The 19,451-nt window shown below is 44.1% G+C and overlaps 1 protein-coding gene across 3 annotated transcripts in view; it reads left to right on the top strand.

The window, feature by feature from the left end:
* ARHGEF37 (Rho guanine nucleotide exchange factor 37) overlaps nucleotides 1-19,451 on the top strand; it is a 246,029-nt gene that overhangs the window by 223,403 nt on the left and 3,175 nt on the right. For all 3 annotated transcript variants that reach the window (XM_085618185.1, XM_085618184.1, XM_085618186.1), the window contains exons 11-12: nucleotides 1,818-2,016; nucleotides 16,106-16,281. In XM_085618185.1, coding sequence (XP_085474311.1) covers nucleotides 1,818-2,016; nucleotides 16,106-16,281 — 375 coding nt within the window. The remainder of the gene's footprint in view (nucleotides 1-1,817; nucleotides 2,017-16,105; nucleotides 16,282-19,451) is intronic.

Genomic DNA, 19,451 nt, shown 5'->3' on the forward strand with positions numbered 1-19,451 from the left:
AAGAGTGATGAAACTGTAGCAAAGCCTACATGGGAAGTAGTTTTGATGTCATGCTTGAGACACCAATGTGGTGCTCTTAACATGTATTTGGTGACTCCACTCCAGCATGTAATGGGAGGAAGAGGTCTGGGAGATAGAGCCCATGCCTTTTATGTTGATTTATGTTTGATTCTGCCTACTTATGCCCGACGACATGTAGTTGGCAGGAGTTGTCCTGGATTTGCAAGGGATCCATGCAGTCATTGTGCATGGTGTGTTTAATCCCTTAGAGTGGGAGGACATCCACCCATAGTCAGCCGTTGTGGATGGTATCAGGCAGTCTGTGGCTTGGAATGGTACAGGCATTCATGGTATCAGTCTGTGGCCTTCATTACAAGTGTCCTTTGAATTCCGTTGAGTCGGGTAACCGCAGTTACCCGCCCTGTTGGAATTATAAAATCCATGATGTTTCCACAAATCTGTTTAGTTTCAAATTGAGAGTTCTGATGATGACAGCAGTCAAACTCTCTTTTACCCTCAGCATCCGCTGGTTGGTTATGCAGAGATTGTGAGGATAATGTTCCCTTCTTTGCATCCTTTCCATATGACAAGTGTGGTTGGTGAGAAATCGAAAGTTAAGTCACATGGGTGGTGAGTTGGCCACTGATTGGCAGGACATCAGATACAGAACATCGGTGATTACTTAAAATAGTGCGAGGTCCATCAGACCACCAGGTCAGGACAGACCATCGCCTCTGCCATCTCGGCAGAACATCGCCCCCCATCCTTAGAGGTCCTTGCCACGCTGGCGGGGATCTCTGTCTTCAAAGGAGCCGCCACTGCTGCTGCTCTATTGATGGCAGGAACGTTTTGTCGAGCCTGTTCTATGTATGTTATGCTCACTTGGCAAATCCTTTTTGTTTTTCCAAGAATAAACTTCTAAAGCAAGAGGTTCTTCTTAAAAACAAAAAAAACAATGTCCCGGATGCTCAGGGAGTTTTCTCCCTAAACTGTGAGGATCATTGAGTGATTTCTGAACTCTCACTCTGGAATCTTGTAATCGTTGGCACGCCATAATAAAGGTATGGGATGTTTTCAGTATGATCGGAGTCCCAGTGGTGGATGGGCTGTCAGCACAGAGCTATCCAATGGCAGAGCAAACTGAGAATCCATCATTGGAAACTCAGCACTTTTTCCAACTCTTCATGCAGCAGGGATACTGCAAGTTTGGCTGGTGGGAACGCTGCTGATTTACAGTGGGGTGGGACCACTGCCAATTTATGGTGTGGAGGAGAACTGCCATTTTAAGGCAAAGCGCCACTGTCTCCAAATTATGGCGGTGCTCCTGCTCCGCCAAAGTGTAAATAACTCACAGACTCTCCAGTTTCAGTCCAGACTGAGGTCACCATTCAGTCCGTTGAGTGCACAGTAGGCCATGCAGGAATAGGAGGTAGAGATTTTCAAATTTCAAGCACGGTTACCTGTTGCTGGGAAAAATCTCTGAGCCCAGCTTTTCCTCCCTTTGTACATTTCAGATGGGCTGCGAAGAAATTGATGGTAAATAGGCGGTTATCTGTGCGGGCCCTATTGCAATTCTGTTTAAACTACATACTCACAACACTCTGTCTTTGCTTCTACACTTGCTTCATTACCTTAAATGCAATCCACAATAGTGGATCTTTTGTGCTCATTTTTTTTTTTTAAAGCGATAACTCGAGCGGTGTTGACGTGTAAAGTGCATAAAATGCTACTGTGGTAAAGGTCACTGTTGAGGTTATTACTTTTGTTCCAATTACTGTAAATTGTAACTGATGCTGTGTCCTGTTCCCGGTTTTCAGCAATCATTAAGCCCCAAAACAGAGAAATTAGTACTCTCCTTGGTGAAGAAGCATGGCCCGGACAAAATCTATCATGTGACTGGGAACATCAGTGGCAGCAGGGAACTGGACCTGACTCTGCAGCGAGGACACGTTGTGGCGCTCCTGCAGGACATGGACACTAAAGGAAACAAACAGCGCTGGCTGGTGGATGCCGGAGGTGAGATTCACAGCCACAGTTCACTGACATTAGCCTTTGATCAGATTCTAGCCCAGTGGTGGCTGCCTCAGAATAGGAGTGGTGGGGCAGGGGTAAAGGGAATGAAAAAATAATAAAAAATAAACTTACCTGTCACTGTCACGGCCACCACAGCCTCTCCTCCATCTGTAGAACCAGAAGCAACCAGGCTCCCTGCCACTCCCGCCAATCATGACGCTGCGGTCAAACAGGCCGCTCAGGCAGTACCTGGGAGCCTGGGCATGTTCGCTACCAGGTTCTGCAACACAGACCGTAAATGCGCATGACGGTTTGGCTGGCCCTTTAGGGAGTGCAAACTACGACTCACTCTGCTCTGATGGCAGCGAGCCCAGCCCCACTCTGCCTGACCTGGCTATGAGTCCCGCAAAGAAAAAGAAAATGTTAATAACTCTTGTTATTATCCTTTTCTTTTTCATTTTTTGCACTGCTCGCCGAGCAGTGGGGCGGTGCTCCTCTGCCTTACCAGAGGAGCTGCCACTGTTCTAGGCTTACCTTAAGGTTGACACCCTTCCGACCACCCAGGGCACAGCACACCCTTTAGGTATGACCACACCATACATAACAGGGCTCACTTTTAAGAACCCAACACACCCTTAAGAAGCTTCCCTACCAACCAGAAACCAGCCTAAACTTCAGATTCTAGCCAGCCACTTTGAAGTTTGCCCGCCAACCTCCCAGAGCCTAGGTCACCATTGAGAACCTCAGAGCCACACAAAGCATTGCACCGATTTACTCAAAATAAAAATGCCATATTGATTTAGCGCAAAATTGCACAGCATTGTGCAAGCATCCATACAACATTTATTAAAGATAGGGCGAAGTTGTGTTCTGGTGCATCCACTGCAAAACTGCACAGCTAAGGATGACTCTAACATCCGAGTCAGACAATATCTCAAACCGAAGGCTTCTCACAGTGCTCCTCAGTGTGAGTTACGCAGTAGGCTATTTGTCTTCGTTTGCGATGTATAATGAGGGCAAGCAAGGGTTTGTTAGTAGTACTATATCAGTATTACCTTGCGATCTTGCATTAAAGTCAGGAGCTGTATAGAACATTACTGCTGCCTGATTTACTTACTTACACTCTTTGCAGTTGTTTCTCCCCATTAAAGGCATTTTGTCCTAATGGATGTAAAGAGGCACTATGAGTTCCTTTGAATCTCATAGATTGTTGTGAAACTGTCACTTTAAGTACCTTTCACAATTACTCAGAGATGCTGGCACATGTTTTATTTACATCCCACTTGCACCGCATGATGTGGAGGACAGAGTGGCTTCTGTTGTGCGTGTGAAAGAACAATGGATCATCGCTGGCCTCCCACGTCCCATTATGTGAGTGGAATGTAAGCAGCTCAGCAGGCTTCGCTCTCTGGAAGTCCATGGCAAACTGATATATTTGGAATATTTGCAAAGTTTCAAGCATAATATTTAAACCTTTATTATATTTTTGGACAAAGGGCTGGAAAGAGAACTGCATTCTGGAACAAATTCCTATGTTTGCTATTCTCTGTAATAGAAATAAGCCTCCCTGCTTTCCCCCTCAAAGAAACATTTAGTCTTCTTGTTCCATTTAAGGGACAGGACACCAAGTATTTGGACAGGTCGCCTCATTAAATATAGTCTAAATCATAGATACTCAAACATTTTCTCAGGGGCCAAAAAAGTACAATATAGGGAGTGACCAAGTATTGGTATTAGTGGTATTAGTGGTGAGTGCTGAGCTTGGTGGACTATGAATCACAAAGCACAGTACTGGGTTTTTTTTCCACACCAACCTTCTCTATAATTAGGCCATTGTTGCTTGAAAAGACATTGATCTGAGCAGACATTGACTTTATCAGCTGTGATTAGTCTGGCATAATAATATCTTAGTTTCATTCCCTTACCACGATCTCTATGCATGGTTAATACAAAATGGGAGTGACTTGGTTATCTAAATGGAATTTAAATAGTTTTGGGACATCAAACAGTAGCAGCCACCATGGATGCTTCCAACTACATAGCTACTGCTCAACGACCCATAGAAAAGACCTCACAATTTCCTATTCCCTCTTACAAAAGGCTCAATTAAGTTAGTGAATGCTATAAAAAAATCAAGAATTCACTGATGTGGGCCAGACACCTCTGCCCAATCCCCAACGGTAAATACAGCCCAGTGTTTAGGATTTAGACCTGGCTTGTGGAATATTTACATCTAATTCTGGCTTTAACACTTTGAAACCCTAGGTTGGCAGTAAAGACTGTATTAAACATGTGGCTATGTCCCCCATTTCCTTATGGAGGGCATTCCCTGGGCCTCACTTTTGGAACCGCTCCCTCCCTGTATGTGGTGTAGCAGGCAAGGTGAAAACAATGGAACCTTAAGACGTGGGTTTAAATACCAGCTTTCCCATGGAACAAAATTGTATATTCTTTGTTAATCATTTTTTGAGTGTATTCTCCTGCTCCCTTTTTGCAGATTGTAATTACTTAAATTCAGGCTACTCACTTGTATTTATAATTGTAATAAGAAAAGTAGACTGGAACGTAAAACAAATTGGATATTTTGCCCAGGGAGACAGGCACTCCCTAAAACGTATTCACAAAGGGATGGATGGGGCTTGGTAAGTCCAGCATACAGGCCCCTGGGAATAATGGTGAAACAAGTAGTATGCAGGTTCTGGGAAGGGCAGGGAGAGGGATGGGGATAGGGAGGGGAGGGCGAGGAAGCTGGGTTTTCCAGGAGGGGATAGTGAACCTGGAGTGGGATCGCTCTTATAAGGAGCAAGGACCCTCACACACCCGTAAGGTGTCATGCTTTATCATAGGGCAGCTGCTTGTTGGGCCCACTCTGCAATGCCCGATGGACCCCGCGGGGGGCTCTTTGCCGTAGGTCTTCTCTGGTTGCCGATGTGAAGCCAAAAAAAGGGGGGGTGGGGGAGTGTGTGAGATGAGTTAAAGTGGGAGTATAAAGGTGCGTCTAAAAATAGCTATGGGATTCCAAAAACCGCTTTATCCATTGGATACTGATGCTATGGTTTAAAAAAAAACGACTATGAAAGTCGTGGTTGGCGAACAAAATTACACCTGCTGCAGCTTTAAGTGATTTGTGAATGGGGAGCATTTGCAGCACTCACCTGACGTGACACACATCTCCTGGCACTTCTCCTGGGACGGCAAAGCTGTTGGTCTCCCCCGCCGCCATCACTACCGCTGGCCGCTGTGGGGGGAGACTACAGCTCCCAGAGTCCTCGGCGGCACTTCCTGGTCCCGCCTACCAGCGCGCCCGGAGGCGCTTAAATCAGAGAGGCTCCTTCCGCGTCGCGGGACGCGCGCGGGCGGCGCCGGGCTAAGCCCGGGCAAAGGGCGGGCCGTTGTGTGGCCGTTAGGGGGCAGGAGGAGGTCGGGTCGGGCCACCCCCCTAAGCAGTAAGGACTGTGTTGTGACTGCACTACCATTGTACGGATACTATCAGTCAGACTGGATGTACATTTGAACTGTGTTATCACTAGCACTTAGGTAATCCCTTTGTTCGTATCGATAGACATTGTTCCATATGCTATTGGGAGTCCACGTGAGCTGGATATTAGCGATATAATATTGGTGCACCACTGGCTTTGCGCCAGTTTTTTATAATTAGATATACTATCGTTAACCCCTTCCCTTATCCACAGTAGTTCTGATTGTCAAAATACGTGTTTTGCGTCTTGATATGGCTAAAAATAAAATCACTATTGATAACTATTTGGTTAAAAGGGTTAGCATAATTAACAGTGAAAGAAGGAAATCTTTGGGAAAAAAGCCCTCCACAGAAAATGTGTTGCTACCCCTAGATGTTATTATTAATACTCCTACTGTAGTGGACTCTCTAATTGAAATCCCTTTAATGGAGAATTCAGTATATTCCCCTTTGGATCACGATGTTCAATGTCAAGCTTTATTGGAGTCCCCCAATGAGCCTGTATCACTTCCTTCCCCTCCGAAAAGAGCCGTTAGAAAATGTAGGAAGCCCCAAACCAAGCGGGGGAGTGTCCACCATAAGACACTGTCGGACCAATCTCAGAGAAGTATTGTGGCCCATAATGAGACCCCGATTACCAATGGAGATGTGAACTCTGCCCTTCTGGGGCTCATTACTAAGATGTTCGAGGAAAAATTAGTGCTTACGATCAAGCCTCTTGTGGAGAAAATCGAATTGTTATCTAATGAAGTACTAAGATTGGGTGGCATTCTAGAGAAGATAAAACAGCCTACAAAACTGCCTGAGGCACTGATACAACCTGCTCACTCTGTATTGCTGCCTGTAACTGAGGTAGTGAGTTCCTCTAGTTCTACCAGATTATCGCGTGCAGCTGGTAGTAGTATTCGAACTAATACAGCTCCACCCAGTAGTGAGAGGTCTAGGGCCTTAGTGCAAAAATCACACTCTGTTAATCTTCCACCAGCCTGTGAACCGTATGTCATCGTTCTTTCAAATGTTCCACCCCTAGACCCAGCAAAATCTAATCTCCGAGAGGAAGCTCATGATTCACTTAAACGGAAATCAGTCGCTTGGCTAAATAAAAATTGTGGTTTTCCTACAATCCTCTCTGACCAAATATTGTCCACTAGACGAGTCCCTTGGATAGGTAACACAAGAAAAACATGTAAGGGGGATTGTGTCATCATAAACTTTAGACACCCCCAACATGTCGCAACTGTCCTATTAAGAGCAGCATCACTCGTACTGGGGGAGAATGATGTGAGCCTACATCCTTTGGGTTATTTCCATAGTCACTTAGACAGGCCAGCACAAACTATGAATAGGAAAAGACCCATGTGTGCCAATAGTTTACCAATTTTTGCAATTCCGACAGAAAATAGATTTGCAGCATTGAGCTCTTTAGATTTAAACGATTGACTTCCAAAGGCTGTTAAAAAATTTCTAGTACCTGTATTAGATACCCCGTTGAGGGGGACTCATATGAGTAGCGAAGTTTATGATCCAAAAATCCTAGTAGCACCGAGTTTAATAAATGTGCCAGTAGATGAGCTGCCATATACTGTTGGGACTATTTATGCCCGGCAGGGTGAATCAGCTGGAGCGGATATGGTTGTCAAGTCCCAACTAGCACGGTTGGAGGCATTAGGTAATAATACAGATGATCACAAAGTGGAAATAGTAAATTCCCTAGTCACACCTGAGGATGATACTGTCAGAGAAAACATTCCATTAGGAACATCCCCATTATGTGTAAAAGATGTTCCTAAAATTAGGTTGATATCTTGGAATATTGCTGGTCTATCTAGGAATTTAAAGGACGCAGTATGGTGTTCATACACTGAGAATTATGACATTATCCTTCTACAAGATACCTGGATGATAGAAACCCCCCATAGATTAGGATATAAAACCTTCAGCTCTAAAGCAATACCATCAAACAGAGGAAGGGCATCTGGGGGGCTGGTCATCTGGATTAAAGTTTCCTTGGAAATAGACGTTACTCAGCTATCTATTCCCTCTCCTGATTTGTTAGGCCTTAAAATTGTGACAAGAGGGAAAGGAGTTATCTATCTAATAAATATTTACAACAGACCGTATCCATCTAATAAGGAATCAAAGGTGGTAGAAACCTTGGACTCCACTTTAGAAGATCTAGGACAAAACGCTCAGGTACTAGTCTGTGGGGATTTCAACTGTAAATATGAACCTATTCAGGGCCTGGAAAGATTGTTCGACGATCAAGACGCTGCTAATGATATTATGCCCTTGGAGCCCGTAAGATCTGTTGAAAGTACAATAGCCGCCACACAGATCTTACAGATGACTGTGTCGCATGATTTAAAAGCATGTAATGGCCGTTTTTGTTCCGATAGACCACCAGCTCCTACTTACTTTAAGGAAAATCTTAGGTCACATATAGATTTTGTAATGGCCTCCCGAAACCTATGGGGCTTACTAATTGATTTTAAGATAGACTCCAGAACGGAGAGTGATCATTTTCCTCTTCAATTATGGCTAGACTCTTTACCTACCATTTGTAGACCAGATGAAGAGGGTTTATTAAACTCTCCGGTCGGGGAATTACAGATATCTAACAACGGGCGTGCTCTAAAATGGTCATATATTTTGGGTAAAAAAGAAGCGTTGACCAACATCTATAACAAATTCAACGAAACTATTGGAGCATCCCAGTTGCCTTTACCAGGCACACAGGGTGTTCTTGAATTACACTATAAGTTGGTCGACGCTTTAACCCCTCTCCTGAGTAAAATATATAAAAAAGATGGAAACAGGAAAAAGGACCTTCTAGAGTCAGAAAACCCATGGTACAATCAAGACTGTAGAATAGCAAAATCAAGGCTGATTCTGGCAGTAAAATCCAGGATTCAAATTGATATAAAAAATGCTAGACTGGCCTATAATAAAACTATGGCCCAAGCCAAAAAAGCATGGGATGCTGATCTATGGGAGGATCTATTGAGTGCAGCTAAGCTACACGATCAGAATACGTTCTGGAATCTAATCGCCAAGGGAAACAAGAAGGGTAGATCGCCAAAGGACATTTTCCTGGATGAAAGTACTTGGTGTGACCACTTTTCTAAGCTTTATTCTATTAGCAAGGATGACCTGCCCCTTGACGACAATGAAACTATTTTATACAAGAGTATTGTCCCATTATATTTTAGCCTAGAAGAAACTAACCAGGCACTACAAGCTGTCAAAATGGGTAAAGCCCCCGGTCCTGACAAAATCCCCGGCGATTTATTAAAACATGACGTGGAAGTGTGGGGTCCATATATACATTTTTTAAGTAATTCAATTGTGGCCGGAACACCGATCCCTGAATCATGGAAAGGGGCAGAAATTATAACAATTTTCAAAAAAGGTGATCGCTATGATCCATGCAATTACCGCCCTATTAGTTTAATAAATATTTTACAAAAAAAATTTGCCAGACATATTTTAAATAGGCTTTTAGACTGGATTGAGGAGACAAAGTTACTAACCAAATTCCAAGCAGGTTTTAGATCCAAAATCAGCACACTTGATCAGGTGTTTAGGTTTATGTGCATCTGTTGGAAATATATAAATATTAGGAAGGGTAGCCTTTTTGTGGCATTTATGGACTTGAGGGCCGCCTTCGACCTTGTTCCTCGCAACTTGTTGTGGTCCACACTAAGGAAGATGGCGGTCCCAGGTGAGCTACTCAATTAATTTATTAAGTTACATACAGGGAATTATGCCAAAATTAGATGGGGGAAGGCTGGTGAAATATCAAGAGCCATTCCCTTAGATCGAGGCGTGCGCCAAGGTTGCGTGCTAGCCCCTACACTTTTCTCGCTGTATGTTAACGATATCCCAAGCTTCCTAAAGAACTGTGTTCACGACTCCCCGAAACTAGACGGAGAAACAATCACTTCCTTATTATTTGCTGATGATTCTATTCTCATTTCTCAGACCCCGAGAGGTTTACAAAATTTGGTTAACTCCTTCCAAAAATATTGTGTGGAGAAGGGGTTAGAAATCCAACTAAAACCAAATATATGGCCATAAATCCAAAAAAAAACCCTAGGAATAATCTGTTCTTAGAGAATCGTAAATTGGAACAGGTAGGAAGTTTTAACTATTTGGGTCTGACGCTGGATAATAATCTGACTTGGAAAGGACAGTTGGATAAAAGTACATTATCCCTCAAACAAAACTTACTGCCTATCTTAAAAGTGCATGGTGCCAGCCATTCTAAAGCTATTTCTCCAGCACTTGAGGTATTTAAAGCGAAGGCCCAATCAGCTGCTCTTTATGGTGACGAGGTATGGGGTTGCTGCAGTACTAATAAATTTGGGAAGGTTGAAAATAATTTTGTACGCAGACTGCTTAAAATACCGTCCAGAACCCCCCTTGTACCCGTATTTCTTGATATTAATCTCAAAAGAACAGAGTATCTAGCATTACTGAGACCATTGTTGTATTGGGTTAGGGTTTGGTCTACCCCAGAGTTGAGCGATTATAAGTGTGGTTTGACTGAACTAATCCAGATTGATGAGCATTTGAAAACCCCATGGCTAAAGTATATATGCAAGTGGTTTAAGAGACTAGGGCTCTCTCACTTTTGGGAGGCACCTCAGAATATGACTCTGTCCTCCAAAAAAACTCTAAAGGATACTTTCTGGTCCTATGTCAACGGTGAGCTAATGCTTGGATCTACGACTGGCATATTGACTCAGAACTTCCTAAATATAAAAGATACACCAAATTTTGAAGAATTCATGGATGAGATTGGCCCCCCTCTAGCAAAATCATTATACTTGCAATTTAGGTATGGGGTCTTATCGATCAGTGCTTACACATGCAGGTGGGGTGGGGAAAAAGGTTCGGATCTGTGCACCTTCTGTTCCCTAGGGGCAAGGGAAGATGATGTCCATCTACTCTTCTTTTGCCCGGCATACAAGAAACCGAGGCTCTGTTGGATCAAACCCCTTTGTAAACATGTGGGGGTCAGATCCTATAAAGTAGCAGAGCGTATATTAAAATCTAACACCTCACAATTAGTGGTCTTTGGTATAAGTAGATTTTTATTTAATGTACATCTTATTAGGAAACGGTCTGGTTATAAATTGTAATGCAAGAAGGGGAACCTACCCATTTCCCTTGCCATATAGCTTAAGACACTTAGTCTTCCTCAGTCTTATTCAGTGTTATTCATTTTTAAAATCTGGCTTTTAACTAATATAATATTCTTATTTTTTTTTTTAATATCCGGTATTCTTTAATCATGGAGATAAAACCACTTTTGTCAATTGTATGTAATTGTATATTATGGTCATGCATGCAAAATGTGTTATTTATTGTTGTGTAGGCTTTTATGGCTAAATTGCCGAAATAAAGTATTACTGAACTGAACTGAATGGTGGAAGTGGTCGACATGTTTCATGCCTGAGATATCCAGTAGGATGTATGGCATTTCTTCAGGACCAGGGGATCCTCATCTACTCCAATGGGGATAGTCAAAAGGTGTACTAAGAGATTCCATCCCCTATGATCTGGACTCGTGTCGTAATCCAAGGTGCAAGTGGGAGTGTGTGTAAAAAAAATGCTCTGCCTTCTGGAAAACACCTGGAGGGAAAAAGAGGAAACATTTCATGTGTAAATACTCACAAACATAGCAGGTTGGAGGAGTTGTAAACCCCAAAACATGGTTAAGTAGCAAGAATTCAGTATGAAAACATGAGTAATGCTCCAAACCTGAGGTGGATATTCAAAGACATGCAGACATATACAAACAAGATCATGCGTTATTTGTGTCAGAGCCATGCTGCGGTAATGTGCCCATGGCTATGGGATCGTCCTGCTGGGGCAGGTAGAGTGTTACCGCCGCTGCAATGTCCCCTGGCAAGTCTTTCTGATAAAACTGGAGGCGGACTCACCTAGAGGGGATGGGGAAAGACCCCAACCTTGATGTCCACACTGGCGAGGGGAGAACAACCTATTACACGGAGGCATAATGAGAACAGTGATCAAGGAACTGTGAGCATTTAGTTGTGTGTAGTGTAAAAAGATGAATATGAATCCACTGTAGTAGGCTGGAGTTTGGAGGTGTCAAAGCTGCTCAGGGTCCACGGGTTGATCTGCCAGAACTGCCCCGTGGGGGACCCAACTCATATGGTGGTCCTCATATGGCGGGCTATGACATGGTAGGTGTGAGCTTCCCTCCACCATAGGCAAGTGTGTCCAGACGCTAGGATGGCGAGATAGCAGGCCAGGGGGAGCCGACAGCATGCTGAGGCGCAGTGGGAAGCAGTAGTGCCTCAAGGGTGCATGTCATTGTAGGTTGCTTCGGGACCCCTGAGCTGGGGAGGGATATTGTAAGCAGGAGAGCCAGAAAGACATCAATATCCCGTGGATGACACCGGAGTGGTGGTGCCGCGCACGAATGGGGTGGACGTAATGGACAAGGGGTTGCCCCAGGGAGGGAGGGAATGGTGTCTAAGTAGAAGGCATGGGAGTGGGGGCAAGGGGGGAAAATGTAGTCCGCGTACTCGCTAGGTACTGTGAGAACATGGAAAACATGGGATCGCCTCGGCCCGGGGCGGCCGTCGCATAGATAGCAAAGAGGTGGGAGGTGTGTAAACCAGAGTATGTGCTTGTACGGCAAGTGGGGTCCCCAAATTGAGGAGAGATGTATGAGGAAGGGGAGAGTGGGCGTGAATGTCTCAGGGAAGCCACTGGAGTAGGAGGTGCTGTGCTGGAATACGGCGGACACCAAATGGACAACAGTTTGCCCCAGGAAGGGGGGGGGGCTGGCGCCTCGGATAAAATCATATGGGGGAAGGAAAGAAGGATGTCACATGCGTCCTCACTAAGTGCAGCGGATGCATCAAGGACATTGACTCACCCCAGACAAGGGGCTGTCGTCACATACAAAGCAACAGTGGGAGGCAGTGCAATAAGCAGGGCGCATACTTATTCGGCAGGAGGAGCTCCGAAGCGTGGAACCTACCCACATCTGGACATCAGGAGGGATGCCAGGAAGAATGACGGAGTGGTCTTATCAGTGTGCGTCGTGGAAGCGTGCAAAGATACCCTCTTCTCTCGTGCGTCGGGAAGGTGGCAAAAACGGACTCCATGTTGGAAGGAGGAGAGGAGGGGAAACAGGTGCCACTTTTTAGAGGATAATCAGTAACAGTGGAGGGGCTTTTTCAGGTCTGTGGATGCCCATAGGCAATCCATAAGTAAAGGAAGGAGGTATAAGGGGAGGTAAATTGCCCCGAGCACTCCGTAGGCAAGCCATAAGTCAATGGAAGGGCGGAGAGAGTAGCCCTGCACAGCAAGGGGGGGAGGGAGAAAGGGGGAGAAGGAGCGGGCCGCAAGTTGGATGGGTAATCTAAGATGGCAAGGGGAGTGACCCTGGTTCACACGGCTAATGCAGGCACCCGAATGGAGCTTGTGGTTGGAGAGGTGAACAGGGATTGGTGGATCCTTGCTAGGATGGGCGCAGCTAAACTCCCTAAAACGTGTCATAAAGGGAAAGTTACATACTTTAAAACAAGCAGTCATCCATTACAATCTTGGTTTTCCTTGCCTAGTCTGTTTGACTTTTGTCCCCTTCTCCACACTTTTGTGAAGACTTCGAAACAAGTGCTTATAGAAAGTACACCATCATTGACATTTTCCCAGGACAGACCCGCAGCACAATTTTTATTCATATATATCAGGGATATAGTAAGTGATCACTTGAAATATGGTTTGCAGCCAATTAAAAAGTTTGCAACTCATAGCGTCTACTAATATTTAGCGCACTCTTGACAAAATTCAGGACTGCATGGCATAAGTCTATTGAGACAAATTTTTGTAGGCACTCCATTGCTGGCGGATGAGACGTATTTCCTTCCTGACGCAGTGCAGGTTCTAGGAAGGCAACTCTAGGACCTGAGTATAAAGGACAAAATAAGGTAAAGTGACATGTACTCTGTGATGAAACATTGTTACAAAGATATGGTAGTGATTCATAATTCCATGCACATGGTGTTGAGAAAGCAAAAGATTTAGTCAACAACATGTTAACAAGTGGTGAAATGTGTTATCAATCCAGATCAAGTAAGATGCGACATTAGTCTCGTTGATATATGCGCATGCAACTCAACAGACTTCTTTTTGAACATGCTCTGTAATCTTTCATCCCTACACAACTCTGCATGGTAGGATTTCAAACTGGCCTTTGCAACACCCCCGAATGTCCCGGGATGTCTGAACATATCAGTAAAGCCAGTTTCAGAAAAAACTGTTTTAATCTACACCAAACACAAGATTTTTAAAACATTTTGTAAGGCTAAGCAGTCAGCTATACACTCTCTTACCAGCTCAGCCTCAGGCTTCAGCCAGCATTTGATCCACAACAAGACTGGTGCGATTTTTATCTCGTCCCCTGTAAACTGCATGCCCAGATCCTTCTGGCAAAAAAAAAATGTGCAGTGTTTTTGGCCCTGTCAGCAATCTACGTGTAAAACCATTTTCAATATGTTGCAGTTTATCTGCGTTTTGGAATCCCCACACACCAGCCCCATAGATAAAAGATGAAATGCATTTGGATACAAACAAGGCAATCATGAAGGCAGGAGTTTGTAAATTTGAGTCCTTGAAAAACGGAAAATAGCTTTCTGCCCATTTGTAAGGCTTTTGTTTGAATATGTGCTTTCCATCTTAGGGGCCGATTTCGATGTCGGACGCACCTGAGTCCATCTGACATTGATTGGGTACTGGGATCGACAGACCTGTAGGCCGTCCCAACCCAGGAATTAGGATGCGACTGAACACTGTTCGGTCACAGTCCTATTCTTTACAATGGGTGCATGCATTCCGACCGGAATGCATGCGCTCACTGTAAAGAGAAGAGGTGCAGTTCATCCCTGCACCCCATGGCAGGCACCTAAAGGTGCCTGCCACAGGGTGCAGTTATCAACAGGGGGCACAATAGGTGCCCCCTCAGCCGCCATCCAGAGGTCCTGCACCCATGGGGGCTGTGCTGGGAACCCCCAAAGTCGACTTACAACAGCCTTTCTGTGTCGGAAAGGCCAGCACAGAAAGGCTGTCAGAATTCGACATCGTAATCCCTTGGGTGGAAAGAGCCACCCGAGGGATTACTGGAGGCTTTCCAAATGGCAGACGGGCTCTCTGAGTCTGTCAGAAGCCATTCGGAAGTGCGGTTGGGATTCCTTTCCGACAGACTCCATCAAAATGGGTTGGTCGGAAAGGAATCCAAACAGCCAATTATGATGCCATAGGAACGGCTCCGTTTCCTACGGCATTGCAATCTGCCCCTTAGAGTAGAGCTAAAAGTTATTCATAAGTAACAAAAATTCTTTGTCATCTTTAGTATAGAACCCCAGTCTCATGAGCTTTGTTTTTGTGTGTAATAGGCCTGCATGCCATGTATAAGAATTTGCCTGATAAACTTTTAGATCAAGACCTTACATATACTCCATAAAGTAATTTACCAGCTTCTGGAGACCATTTGGTATGCGTGCATGGATATGCATCATCTGCTTAAAGAAGTATGGGGAGAGAGTGTTTACCTATATTGGTCACATCCTCCCCAGCCCGCACAAGGTGTTAGACTGTCACTGTCCCTGATTTAATTAAAACCCATACAACACACTAGTTAGCTGGAAAATTGGCACAGCGAGTTGAGATCTCACTGATGACAAATGCAGTGGTCAGGTGATAACTAATTTGAATCACAAAAAGCCAGACTCAACCTTTCCTCCATCTGATGGCAAAATCTAGAGTGCTATAAATTAGTTAAAAGTAACCTAAATCATTTACAATGGTTAGAAACAGTATTAAGTGCTATAAAAAACAATATAATTGTTTCTACTTAGCGCATGATTTAGATCTTGGGGGATGGTTACTCCGTCACAACAGTGATGGATATCCCGTCCGCCGAAATATAAATCCGATTGTATCTTATGGGATTTATATTTCGGTGGACGGGAAATCAGTTTGTTTGTTTGTTTGAAAAGTTTTATAAAGCGTGAACATGACCCTCATGGGTATCAGAGCGCTGTATAAAGTGGTGAAAGCAAGAATAACACAACGCAATGGAACAAATGCGGTCTTAAAATAATCACACGGTCAAACAAAGGGGGAACAATCAGGTCAATGGGCAGGAGAGTCAGCCCGATCAGAGGGGCGAGTACAGTTTCAGCAGGACCATAGAAAGAGATAACAAGTAAACATAAAGCAAAAAAACAACACGGAATAAAAGAAGCGTCAAATCCTGGTAGAGAGGAATCTAGGGAATCATCGTTGTGATGGAGTAACCTGTCCGCCTAGATCTAAATCAGGCTTTGGCCTAAACTTCTGTCTATACTCTTACAGCAGGATCACTATATATCTGTGTTGAATTTTCAAACTATCAACGCATTCCTTAGTGAATGAAATTAAATTCCAGATCACAAAGTTGTATTGTCACTGTAGATAAACTTCTCTCCCCCTCAGCATGATCTGTCCCACTCCCTCTACTCTGGGACTTTGGTGCAAATTAATTGGTACTACAGTGAAATTATCATCTTTCTATTGTTATCTGTCATGCAGGAAGCCGAGGCTATGTGCCTTGTGCAAAGCTTCAGCCCTACCACCTGCCTCAGAGTCAGCCACAAGCCAAGACAACACTGTTGCTACCAGAAAACGGCTTGGAGAAGCGGCGGCATTCGTACACTATCCAGGAGACTCCCAGCCCACAGGTCTACAGCACCAGGCCCGTTTTCCAGGTAAATGTTTGTGGTGGTGTGAAGGTGGGATTAGTGAGAAGAGATGAAATTGTCCCTTTGGGAATCATTGCAAAGCACCTTTTCCTCCCACTGAAGTTAGACAATACAAATAGAGTTGAATACCAACCAAGGTAGTAGGGTTAGTGCATCTCAGTAGATGGTGCCAAATCAGACAGTATCTTTAGCCTTTTGCTGGTAAAATTATCTAACATTGTGAGGTGCCATTTTTTAACATAAGTCTGTTATGGGTTCTCGTGTTGTGCGTAATTCTGCAACCTGAGAATGTGATTAGAACAGCTTTGTCTGGTCCCACGAATCGGTAGTGTGGTGTGGTAGGTGGGAGGGGATGAGGGCAGGGGAGGTAAGGGCTGGATACATTTTTTATTTTGGTATCACTTACCTATCAGCTGACTGGCTGGCTGGTCACTGTCTCTTCCGTCCTCTTCCTGGCTTCTGCTGGAACAGGAAGCAGGATAGACTCCCCTGAGCCAATCACAATGTTGTAATGCAGCATTGTGATTGGTAAGCACCTAGGCTCCACTAAGTGAAACAATGCTGTAATGCAGCATTGTGATAGGATGGGGAATTGAAGCATGGGCATGTTCTCCACCCAGGCTGTAAAGCAGCCAGGGTGGAGAACATGCTAAGTGCACATGAATGTTTTTCAGCACCAGGGGGTGACACCCCCTGCGTAGCTCAGCCCCAAAAAACTGCCCCAGTGCAGAAAACTGAAATGGTAATAATATTGTGTTATTATCAGTTTGTTTCCTTTTTTTGCCGTGCTGAAAGGCAGTGGGGCGACACTCCTCCGCCTTAGCGGAGGAGCCGCCACTGGATTAGAATGGTATTATATTCTTCGCAGCATTGAGAGTGTCGACCTCGGAAATGTCACATGAGATTCACTGACCTCGATGAGAGGACCACGAGGCTGCACACTGCACACACTCTCTTCAGGTTGTGTTTTTTTAGTCACTGAATTCACAAAGATGGCGCCTCAGGTGGCATGGCTCATTTAAATTTGGTCTCATGTGAATGACTAAGACATTTTAACAGTGTTTGCCCATTCTCTTACTTTTAAGGTATGAGCATGGACAAAATAACATTTAAGTTTTACTTGAAAACAGGAGTGGCCACTGCAGGTAAGAGCGGTGGGCTCTAATTAATTTTCCTTCCTCGTCATCTGTCGACTCCCGCCTCACCATTCATACCTGCACGGGCCACTCCAGCTTGGGGGTATGTGTGTGTGTGTGTGTGTGTGTGTGTGTGTGTGTGTGGTTTTTGGGGGGCTGCTTCTGGGCCTATTTTATGTTCTGCTGGGCTTGTTTTTACTACTAATTTCCCTGATATTAAAAGTAACATGGCCTGCAGCAATCTCAGGTCCGTGAAGTCTACCATCCCTTTCAAAACATTCTACAGTATGTGCTCACAAGTTCAAAACTACCCCTACTTGCAAACATGGACCACTTGTCTAATTCGATAAGGGGGCCACTTGTCTAATTCGATAATAGGGGCAACTTTTATTTTTGTGCCCAGGCCTCTTTTCCATCGTAGTTAAACGTTGCATTCAAGAAATTAAATGTACTGCAAGCATGTACCACAATAGACAGAAAAAAACAATCTGTCCCCTCAACATGGTGGCCATATACTGGCGATCAAACTTTTAAATCAATAAAAAGCATAAAACTTTCATAAACCAGTATGGGTGTTTTGTAGCACGTAGGTGTACTTAGAACAAGTATAGAAACCCTTTTTAATGCTCATCACAGGAAAATATGCTTCTTATTGGTGCAAGAAAAACTACTGGATTTGAATTACTGTAACTTGAAGATATAGTTTAAATAACCAATGATGACTAGAAAAAAGTTGTATTAATAATCGAAAAGGCTTTGGTAAAGCCCTAGCACTGAAGTGCTCTTTTTTTTAATTGATGTTCACATCTCATTAAGCAAAATGTCGTCACATTGCAAGACAGTCAGTGGTTGAAGTATGCTGACCAATCCCCCATGCTGTATGCTATGGTGGGAAGAGGCAAAAAGTGAATGACAATCAAAAAGACCAATGGCCATGTGCATAGACCCAGTGGCGTAACAAAACGTAAGGGCCCCCCCCCCTGCAAGATATGCTGAAGGACCCCTTACACTCACACCAGTAGGGGCTCAGGGGGCCCCCTCCAGTATGAGTAAGCCTGGTGGCCCCCGCCCCGCAGGGGCTGAGGGAGCCTTTATTACACCCCGGCACAGCCCCATAAAAAAAGGAGTCCACTTCTTCCCAGCACTGGGACTGGGGCAATCTCTGATTTTATTTTTGTATACATTGAATTGCTTTTTTATTTATTTTTCAATGGATAATTTTTACTTTTTATTTTTTTTCTACATATGCATGCCATCTTTAGACAGTGGCATTTTCTCTTCTTTTTTTTTATTTGTAAGGCTTATAAGATATGTTTGCAAAAAATATCTCACAGGCTTGCTAATAATAGACCTACTAGCTTTCCCACTGCTTGCTTCCATAATTAAGTCACGTTGCAAAACTGCTAATACAAGTACTTTGTTTTCTCTTCATTCATTTATTATTGCAATTCCATTTCCATTGGCATTTTCCACTCACAGCACGCATATGTTGCCTCCTTACACTCATTAGGTTACTCATGCAGCCACTCCTAGGCATCCATTGGAATTCACGTCAACCCACTTAAAAAGAGCTCTAAAGACATTATGTTTTTGTTCCAACAGTTCTCACTTTTTCCTTTCCTTTCATCTGACCACCATCCTGCCTTCACCTCTCTGTCCTTTCTCTACTATTGCCACTGCAATGCCATGGCTACCATGCTATATGAGTTTTGTCCCTTCATCTTCTATCGGCCAAATTCTCCTGTTCCATTTATTCTGTGTCTGGCCCGAGTGCCTAGGCCGGACTTGGAACCAAAAGCATCCTGGGCAAAAATGTGAAAACAAGCCTATGTATACCTGCTGAGCCCCCCTTCCTACTCTGGTCCCTAGTAACAATACTTTAGATGCAAAGAACAATATGGTGAATACAATTTATTCAAAGGCATTTATGAAAAACATTTTCAAGACATATAGTGGCCCTTCACAGCAAATTCTCAACAATCCTATGGTGTCCATGTTTTTAAAGTCAACAGCGTATCGATCCCAATAAAAATGAGGGGA

The sequence above is a fragment of the Triturus cristatus genome, chromosome 7, assembly GCF_964204655.1.
Source record: "Triturus cristatus chromosome 7, aTriCri1.1, whole genome shotgun sequence".
NCBI lineage: Eukaryota > Metazoa > Chordata > Amphibia > Caudata > Salamandridae > Triturus > Triturus cristatus.